We start from the raw sequence: 10,885 nt of genomic DNA, 5'->3' as shown, positions 1-10,885 counted from the left end.
GAGGCACCGGTCTTGGCATTACCAGACGCGGATAAGCCCTTTAGCGTCGTCTGCGATGCAAGTAATTTTGCAATCGGCAGCGCGCTCATGCAGAAGGATGACGACGGCGTTGACCGCGTCATCTCTTATCAGTCCCGGCTATTAAAAGCCGCTGAACTGAATTACCCTGCGCATGACAAAGATCTACTTTCATAAAGTATGCTCTTGTCAAGTTTCGTGTGCACCTACTGTGCACCGAACTATTTGTGTTTATACGGATCACGCATCACTGCGGACCGCAATAAACTCACCGCACCTCTCGCCTAGAATGGCAAGATGGCTCACATTCTTCTCTGAATTTAATTTCAAAGTTGAATATAAGCCGGGTAAGTCGAATGTCTTGGCTGACGCTTTATCGCGCAGACCAGACTTCGAGGTTAGATACGAGGAAAGTGTGTCTAGTGCGAAAGCACAATTTCAGCCGTCAACGTTGGCAGCCATGAAGGCATACCACGTGACGAGCTCATTGGCCTCTGTAATAAAAGAGAGGTACAGTCAGGACGACCACTGTCGCCTGCTGTTGGATCACTTCGGTGGACGAAAGAATTCCCTTCACGAGCTCCATGATGCGCCATCTAGTGGGCATCTGGGCCGTGAAAAGACATTCTTACGAGTGTCCGAGGAATTTTGGTGGCCACATCTCTATAGATGGGTAACCAACTATATTCGCTCTTGCGAACAGTCTCAGCGCATTAAGCCTGCACCTTCCAGCAGTGCGCCACTGAAGCCGCTACCAATCCAACGGATTGTTGGAAGTCAGTAAGTCTGGACTTCATGTTTGGCCTGCCGCCTAATCATAAGGGTCGGACAGGGCTAGTCGTCTTTGTAGACAGACTGAGCAAAATGGTGCTTTTAGCACCATGTAAGACATCGATCACAGGCAAGGAGGCAGCTCTCTTGTTCCTGGATCATGTTTACCGACTACACGGGATGCCCGAGTCCATAGTATCGGACCGGGATCCTCGTTTTACGTCTGGTTTTTGGCGACATGTGTTTGAGCTGCTTGGTAGCAAGCTCCACATGTCGACCGCAGATCATCCCCAGACCGATGGCAAAACAGAACGTGCCAATCGGGTCGTGGCGGTAGTCTTGCGCAATATAGCAACTCCCAAAGAGTGGAGCAAGCAATTACCCTTTGTGGAATTTGCTATAATTAACACCAGTACGGGTGAGACACCGATTTATATTAACGGACTGCGCCATCCTCAGAAAATTAGTCTCGTTTGTGCACATTTAACACCAGTGCGGGTGAGACACCGTTTTATATTAACGGACTGCGCCATCCTCAGACATTAGTCTCGTTTGTGGCCCCTCACTATGCTCGGTGCGAACGAGGGACATAGTTTCGTCAATATGACGATGACCCATGAGAGTATCATCTCAAAGACAGAAACTTGCCCTAGTGACCCTGCCAGTTTAGCAGTGGTCAATAAAACTACGCCTTATGACCGACCTCTTGGCGGCATCATAGGCGAGTTTGATGCTAAAAGCATGGGCGAGGCTCAACGCTTTGTGGATGAGCGATTAACCATCACACGAAAAGTCTGTGACGCGATGGCAAGCGCACAGGACAAGCAAAAGAATATGCGTACCGAAATGGTCGCAAAAATAATGATCGCTTTAGAGTTGGTGAAAAAGTACTGCTACCCTACCTAAAAATGCAATTTCTGTACTACCTGGTGGCACTACAAAGCTGTTGTCTCGTTTTATTGGGCCCTTTACGGTGGGTAGAAGAGGTTGAAGACCTAGATCATAGTCTCACCCTTCCCCCGTATATGAAGACGCACCCCGTATTTTGCGTGGGTCGTCTGAAACGGTATGTTGTCCCAAATGAGGTCACATATCCCCATTTGTCTAAGGAGACCGATGGTGACGTCGACTGTGAGTCGAGCGTCGTTCGGGTGAGGGAGATGAAGAAAGCGAAAAACTATCAGCCGACCGACTCCTCCCACCACGAACAGGACTCGGAGAGCGAGGGATATCACGTGAGTAACGCTGATCCTTCAGCATTTTCTTCTCAAAGAGGTCCAAGCAAGTCTTCAGGCGTTCATAACCCTGACGAGCCTTTGCTCGGACATCATAAAGATCCGAGGTCAGTCGCGAGACTTGACCCTCGAGATCTGCAATACGTCGTTCAGCAGCGCTTAACGCATGCGACTGAACGGACGAAGGCAAGGCAGCCGCGATTAGGTGGGCGATATCGCCACTCCTATCGGGCGCCACCTGAACTAATGGATGCGCGTGGGAATCAACGCTTCCTTGTTGAGAGGTTGCTTGTTCACCGCTCCGTGAGGCAAGGGTATCAGATCCTCGTTTAATGATAAGGTTACCCGAAAAGTTTTGACTCTTGGGAACCGATCGATACCCTACGTATTGATGTGCCCGGCTTGGTGGCTGCCTATGAAAAAGAGCACCAGCTGAGGCCTCTTCGCTAGTCTCAAATGGACTAGCAGAAGCAGCGTTGTGAGAAGAAACAGGGGGTACAGTACCGCCCATGATTTCTTTCACACGCAAGCGGGCGAAATTAATTCGCTGCGACCGCTGTTTCATCGCATCGGAATGCGGATGAATGCGGCGCAGGAATTCCGCCTCGTATTGGTCGGGCGTTTCATTTGAACGCAACACGACCGGGATCGGGAAAATACGCCCAAGCGATTTTCCCTGAGCCCTCCATGATTTAAAGACGCCATAATAATTATGTGCGTCTACAAGAGCGCGCTCTAGGAGCGACGCTCTTGGCCCGTNGACTGAACGGACGAAGGTAAGGCAGCCGCGAGTAGGTGGGCGAGATCGCCACTCCTATCGGGCGCCACCTGCACTGATGGATGCGGGTGGGAATCAACGCTTCCTTGTTGGAAGGTTGCTTGCCCACCGCTCCGTGAGGCAAGGGTATCAGATCCTCGTCCAATGGAAAGGTTACCCGAAGAGTTTTGACTCTTGGGAACCGATCGATACCCTACGTATTGATGTGCCCGGCTTGGTGGCTGCCTATGAAAAGGAGCACCAGCTGAGGCCTCTTCGCTAGTCTCAAATGGACTAGCAGAAGTAGCGTTGTGAGAAGAAACAGGGGGTACAGTACCGCCCATGATTTCTTTCCAACGCAAGCGGGCAAAATAATTCGCTGCGACCGCCGTTTCATCGCATCGGAATGCGGATGAATGCGGCGCAGGAATTCCGCCTCGTATTGGTCGGGCGTTTCATTCGAACGCAACGCGACCGGGATCGGGAAAATACGCCCAAGCGATTTTCCCTGAGCCCTCCATGATTGAAAGATGCCATAATAATTATGTGCGTCTACAAGAGCGCGCTCTAGGAGTGACGCTCTTGGCCCGTTTAAACGAGGCTGTTTAGATGGAGGGGGCATCTTTGGTATGCTGGAGCGTCACACTCGTGCACTAATGTGCCAGGCACTTGGAGGAGTATTGGTGGGCTTTGTGATTCGAGACTGTGGAAACGTGGAGAAGGGCTTCGCTGTTGTTGGAGGAATGGTACTCACAGCTTTGCTCGAGACGCATTTTAATGGTAAACCATTTGGCCACCATGCGATGGTAGCCATGGCATATCACATAGCCGTGTTCTAAACGACTGGCTTAAGACACCGACTGAGCACGTTCACGTGTCGTCGACGGAGTCTTAGGCTACGAATCCTCTATGTCAGAACCATTATGGATTATGGTCTGAGCATAAGGCGTTGTGGTTATACCCAACGGAAAAGCGGCTGCGCCTCTATGGGCAGCGCTCTCATTAATGGTCGCTGCGCTATCTAGCGCAGACGACGAGACAGCATTCGTAGCTGTTGCTGTCTCCATATTGTGAGCCATGAGAGAAGTTTGGATGAGCAATAATGCGCCATCATCCTTCCTCATGAGCTTGTTGTCCGCATCACTACTATGAGGTGACGGCAATGGTGTCGACTCATTGTAGTCGACAATGAGCGACGGATCAACATCCTCGCTGTTAAAGTGGGATGGATCCTTAAGCTCTGTTAACGCGACAGCAGCAGTAGCTGTCGGCGTTTTGACTAAGGCATTAGACGCGGCCGGCGAATTAACGCGGCGCGTGCGCTTAGTGTGAGGTTGAGTGGGCGTCTTTGCAGACGACCCACCATCGTGGCCCCTTTAAGGTGGCATCTTTGGCGCCGTGTATGGAAACACGTGCGCTAGAGTGATTGAGTGAACTAGCGGCGCGTAAAGCTGCTCGCAGTTCCTCTCTCCTCTTTGACGAATTTAAAATTGTAAATTTGCTCTTAAAGGGGGGATGGTGTAACGGGCTAAAGTTGCCCTAATGTTATACAGTCCCCGTTAAGTACACTTGGTGTACTTAAGGGAATGGTCAACTACTAAATTAAAGTAATTAGACCCAGCACTCGGGTGTGGTGCACATTTGTGACCAACCCTTGTGTATGTGATGCACATGGGTGCATTCACATTAGGAGGAATGACGCCTAGCGTCATCCATGATGACGGCTAGCGTCATCCGTTTCGCGAGGTATCTAGAAAGATACGCTCGCAATACAAATTAAAGGTTATCTATAGAGATGACATTTTAATTGGTAAAATAGGTATTTATATCTAATACGATAAAACATAAATTAGTCTGAAAACTATTTTCTACTTGGTAAGTGCGCACGAGGAGCTGGATTACTGCTCCCGTGACGACACTTAACCAGAGTACTTGGTGCGTTGGATGAGGTCGCTAACGCGCCCACCACAACTACCTCACTGCACGCAAGAGAAGCAGGTTAGACCGCTTCTTTGCTGTGGTAGGGTGTGTGTCTGAGTAGAGCGTGGCCGCATTACGACGTGCCCGCCTACAGAGGTAGCGTTTAATCTAACGCAACAACGAATCAAGAGTGCAAGGCCACAATTAAGACGTCGCGGCATGTATTTTAAATATGGCGAAGTTGGCAACAGAAAAGCTTGCTGTTGAACTTCTAAGAAAATAGCTCGAACCATGATTACGTGTTCGCTTTGCCAGTCCTGAACGTCAGAGCGGCAATTGGATAGCGGCTTGGGCGCGCACTGTAACGGGGTGTATCGTTACATGAAATTAACACTTAAAGGTTGTTAATTAATATATTATTTAAAAGGTAGATAATATTTGGAGGATATTACTTTATATAGTAATATCCTGAATTCTTATCCATAAATAGGTATAGGCCATTATATCTATTTATTCCGCAGACTAATCAGCTGTAGAAGTAATCAAAGAGAGTTACAAGATAAGATAGAGATAAGAATTCATTTACATGTTTAGTATTAGGTTATATTAATTCAGCATTTACAAAGATAGATTAAGAGGCACTTAACTATATTAATACACTTTTCATTTTACCCTCTTAAGTTAACTTGTCTTAAGGGAAGTCTTCCTCTGCACGTACAGTGTACGTCACCTAACGAAAGGCACCACTCACAACTGAAGCAGTGTAAAGTGGACTTGTACTGAAACAGTACAAGTCGTAGTGCCCCGGTACACGCACTAGACCAGCGACATGTTCGACTTTAAAAAATCAAGAAGAAGCCCCTGTAACCAACGGAATGAAGATCGTGGTCGCTGACAGCACGGGTATTGACAGCCCAGGAGATGGGTACAGTCGAAATTATTTGGACAACGACAGGAAGATTCGTGTAGAAAGGGTACTTACTATACATACCCAAGCTAGCAAAGCTAAATTTCTGGATGTTTTTAAATCGTTCTTCGCGGTATTCGAATGTCCCAAGCTGCGGGTAAAGACGACTTGACTCGTAACGTTGCGTGGTAACGACTTCGCGATTGTTGCCAGTGCCTTCACGTCAGCTGTCTTCCACGGGGGGCTTCTCGACTGATTGCTCTCAATGACCGTCGACGACATCTACTCAAATAAACATGGTCAAGTAAACCCTTCCTTGCTAAAGCCATGGGAATACTATATCCCCAATGGAAATAATTGTCCTTGGCAAAAATGTCGTCCGGAGAGGCGTGCTGGACTCATAATTGAAGGCTTGTCAGACGTATTTGCCGTTGCCTCCGTATGTACAAGTTGACCTTGTGAGGCGAAAAAAACAGGAAAGTGGCATTCACGAATATATGCGCTAGTTCCAAGTTCGCCGTATTTTAGTGCTACATCTAGCATAGGGAACACCACTTGGTCTGATGTTGAACTAGTTGCAGTTCAGAGCTTTAACTTGAACCATACTCTATACGCAACCTTTACCATCTTGAACCGCAGCCCTTCAGAGACAATCCAATATTCATATTCTCATCTTTACTTTCAGCACATTTTGCTATTATCAAACTCGATGGTGAATTTCATTGCTCAAAATGCGAGTCGCGTATGTCGAAGACGGGCGCAAAGGGCTATAAAGCATGACGGCTCATTGGCCTTAGTCTCAGACGGAGCTCGCAACACGAGACTACTTATGTGAAGCATATGTTCGATTAATCGTCCATCTTAATACATTTACTGTTACATTATCAAGCAAGTTGAACTCTTTCTACATTGATCTCTTAGTTGCGCATGTTTAAATTTATGTAAACGTTGAGCGTATTTCGCTACGTCAAAAAGCCAATGCATAAATAAAACCCACGACTAATTTCATTATAAAACCTACGTTCAGTCCAAAAATAGTAAAAGCTATTCTGCTACTGATTGGCTCAGCGAGTATTACTAAATGGCTGGTGGTGAAGAATTTCTGACGTCGTGGATCACTCGCATCGCATTCGTCTGAAAAAGAAGTCACGTAAAAATGCCGAAAATCTCGCGCCACCGCAACTACCGCAAGACGTACCGTACGCCGTCACGCGCGTTTGAAAAGGAGCGTCTTGACCAAGAGCTCAAGCTTCTTGGCGAGTACGGTCTGCGCTGCAAGCGCGAGATCTGGCGGGTGCAGTATGCCTTGTCGAAGCTTCGAAAGGCTGCGCGTGAACTCTTGACGCTCGATCCCAAGGACCCCAAGCGTCTTTTTGAAGGCTCGGCGTTACTTCGTCGTTTAAAGCGCTTTGGAATGCTTGCGGAAGATGAGAACGAACTTGACTTTGTGCTACGTTTGAACGTCCAGAAGCTGCTCGAGCGTCGTCTTCAGACCAAGGTGTTTAAGCAGAACCTTGCCAAGTCGATTCACCATGCCCGTGTGCTTATAAAACAACGCCACATTCGTGTCGGCAAGCAGCTCGTGGACGTCCCGTCGTTCCTCGTCCGTATGGACTCGGAGAAGCACATTGACTTTGCCGTAACGTCGCCGTACGGCCAAGGGCGTCCTGGCCGCGTCGCTCGTCGTCGCGCCGCCCAACGCGCTGCTGCTGGTGGCGAAGAAGACGAGGAATAAATGTCGTGACAATACGTTTGACTGCGCCTAGGGGATCACGTCTTAAAGAGGACGTGATACCAACACAAGAAGGGATCACGTTTGGACTTTGATAATTACAATAGCATGCGAATTTTAAGACTTGAGTGTATTTTAAACCAACTCGAATTATATTCGACGCAGGTGCTTTAAATTTTCTCCTTTATGACGTTATAAAAAAAAAAAGTCGAAACAATTCATGCCACGCGCGTGCGACTACTCTGCTAGACTTGCCATTTGTAGCAACGTGTCCTTGGCGCGTTGGAGCTGTTTCTCGGACACGTTACGTGCATTGCGTGGTGGAAATGCATTGATTTTTTCGTTCAAAGTACTTGTACGAGCGTACGCACGGGTGCTGTGGTCACATACAAAACACCCTAAGGCCCGACTCAAGTTGCTTGACTCGGAATTTCGCCACATGCGCATCTTGTCTTCTAAACACACAAAGTGGTAGCAATGGCCACATTCAAACACACACACATGAATCGATTCCGTGCTACGAGAAAAAGCACGGAGTTGATCGTGGCAAATCGCACACATTGTTAATGCGGCAACACGTCGACCGTGTTTGTGTGCGCGAATCTGTCGATGAAGCAGCTCGATACGGTCATGATCAAAGACTTTGCGAGATCCGATACACAATTGATGCTACAAATAGCACATGCATTAAAACAACAATTCACAAATCTACTGTCAAAAAGCAGAAAACACAAACCTGCATGCGATAGTTGGCAATAATTGCCATAAGTTTGGCTTTTAGATTGGAAAGGCTCATATCATTGGGAATCTATTGCCATGCAAAGAAGGAATCAATACAATACTTTATTGACAAGACAAAAACGTACCTTTCGAATCAATTGGATTGGATCAATTTTGTGCTGTGATGCAAACTTCAGCAATTCTTCGACATTCTCTTGGCTCGTGAGACTTAAATCGATCACGTAGTCCCATAGTCCGTGATCATGGTCTTGTACATACTGAATTGCACGATTCATGTCTCCACGTTGATTGAGAATAAGGTCCAATGCCGTCTTGTGGTGCCCCATGCGACCAAGAATGTAAATCATCGAGTCCCAAAGTGGAGGAGTGTGGTCTCGACAATACGCATAGGCCTTATATATATATATATATACACGACCGAGTAGAGTTACTTACGGACTCAAGACACGAGATTTTTTCACGCACCTTTTCAAGCGGAACATAATTGCTTGTTTGAAGAAATGGTAGCAACAAGTCCGGGGCATACTTTGCATATAAAGTCACTTGTTTCTCATGCAACGACGCGTAGATTTCGGCATTGTACTCGCTAAAACGATGCAATACAAGCTCATGCAAATACAAATGCAACATCTTCGGCTCGTTTTCAAGCTGCATGACAATATCTCGAATTTTTAAGTGCTCGGTCTGATTCACTAACATTCGTACGGCAAGAATCGTATCGATTTGCACGAGATTCACCACTTTTTTCGCAACAAGAGACCACAGTTGATGCTCCAAAATCAGTTTAAATACAAATTCCTTGTTGGAACAAAAAGCGCCTTGACTCAAGTAAATACGCAACGCGTGGTCATATTGTTCCGTAATAGTATAAAGCTCAGCAAGTGCTTCAGTCAAGTACATGGTCTCAACACTTGAACGTTCCACTTCATCCATTCGCCGCCGTCGTACGACTGTTTCTAGTAGATTTATCCACACTTGGGCATCGTACAAGGCCTCCAACACGTGCGTTGAGTGTGTATACTCTAACGGAACCGTCGATAAAGTCCGTGTCGTGGGCTCTTTTCGTACCAACGTGTTGTGAGCTCGAGGTTTGGGCCATTTTCGAATGAGTTCCAAGAACTGGCCTGGATCCGAGTCTACAAAGTGTTTTAACACCATGTCGTATTGTTTCGTGGGTAATCGTGGACTCGTTGTGGGTATATAACGAGCAATCGCACTCAAGTGGCCACGCTGCGCGAAGATATAGACGTACTTTTCCCATAGCTCGGCATACTCGTCTCCAAGAAACAATCGATGAATTTCTTCAGCACAAAATTGATACTGTTTCTGACGTAGTAATTCGCCAAGGTACGTCTCAATCACGTCGAAAAGCTTGACTTGTCGTAAAGCGCGTGGATCGTGAAGAGCTACGTCCAGAGCTTGTGCATATTCGTTTCGTGCGAGGGCCCACTGGATCCGGTCATCGACGTCACGAAGGCGACAGATCACGACATCTTTTGGTGTACACACGTACGCCAATTGGCCATACCCGGCATCATAGATCGAAGACGCACTTAGTGATTTTAATGGGAATTCCTGGGCTGGAGCGTACCGAAGTGTCGGCATCATATAATTCGATGCACGAAGGTGCTGATACCCTTTTAGATGTAACAAGTCGGCACTCAGTTGTTTTCCATCTAATCGAACGACGTGGACTTCCGGATATGGCATCACCGTACTCTCTCCTTCCCCATCAATTTTTATTGACGGGTCATTTGTTGTCAATGACTTATTTGATAACGATCTCGACCCTACTGGACGGTACGCGAGCACTGAGACAACAGAACTGCCACCCCACGGACTAATTCCTGCTATAAAAAAGTCAAATGTAAGCAACGCGACGACTTCTGCTGTCAGGATCCCCATGGGTTGGTCCACTGTATTCACTGCTGCCGTAGATGTTGGGGATACAGGCTCCTTAGACTCTTCTTTCTTGAAAGTCACGACCCGAAGCGTATGTGCCCATGCGATAAGCAAGATATTCGTTCCTTGCCACTCTAAATGACACTTGCAGAGTTCCATAGGTGGACAATTCGGCGGTCGTTCAATAAATGTGACGCGCTGATCTTTTTCCGAGTCGTAAACTTTCACGCCCCAGTCATTTGCCCAGGCAACAAGTCCCTCTTTCCATCGAATAAGCTGCACAGGCCCTTCGCCTTCGTGGATCGTGTTTTCTTTATCAAGAATCCACCCTTTTTTATTAATCACGAGTTGGCCACTCACACCTCCACAAGCAAAACACTTGTCTCGTTTCATGGCATATCGATCTTCTAATTGCACCGCATAGACGGCACTAAAGTAGTTGTAAATATTTACTTCACCCCCTGTACTTGACACGGAGGTGCTTCGAACAATGTCTAGACTCTGGTTATTAACGTGCTTGTGGCCTTTTAGTTCCGTTGTAGAGGATACATTTGCCGTTAGTAATAACGAATAAACCGCGACGGTCCCATCGTCTGAGCAAGATGCGATGTACTAAATAAAGAAATAACAAGGGTATGGTTAGAAATAAAGAAAAAAAGATGCCATGCCTGTTTTGGTAATTTGAAGGTTGTTTGGTAGTACCTGGCCTGTTTCATCGATGCAGACTTGATTGACTTTTTTGAAGTGCTGATGCAGGCGACGAAGGAATCGGCCGTCGAGCTCCAAGAGCAACACGTTACCGCCATATGTTCCGGCACACACGAAATTGACGTGCAAGGCGATACAACTGAGTGAGTCGTCTTTAATTATGGCATGAAAGTGACCACTAACGCGCTCGTACT

The 10,885-nt window shown here is 47.1% G+C and overlaps 1 protein-coding gene across 1 annotated transcript; it reads left to right on the top strand.

Annotated features, from left to right (window-relative positions):
- Positions 1 to 6,764: 6,764 nt before the first annotated feature.
- CCR75_006155 (uncharacterized protein) lies at positions 6,765 to 7,343 on the top strand (the record flags this gene model as incomplete). The annotated part of the gene is made up of 1 exon (XM_067964226.1): positions 6,765 to 7,343. The coding sequence occupies one exon, from the start codon at positions 6,765 to 6,767 to the stop codon at positions 7,341 to 7,343; it is 579 nt and encodes a 192-aa protein (XP_067819693.1).
- Positions 7,344 to 10,885: the final 3,542 nt, after the last annotated feature.

The sequence above is a fragment of the Bremia lactucae genome, linkage group LG18 (assembly GCF_004359215.1).
Source record: "Bremia lactucae strain SF5 linkage group LG18, whole genome shotgun sequence".
In the NCBI taxonomy this organism is placed as follows: Eukaryota; Oomycota; class Peronosporomycetes; order Peronosporales; family Peronosporaceae; genus Bremia; species Bremia lactucae.
Note: the sequence above shows the minus strand (reverse complement) of the source record. Positions and strands in the feature narration are given on the sequence as shown.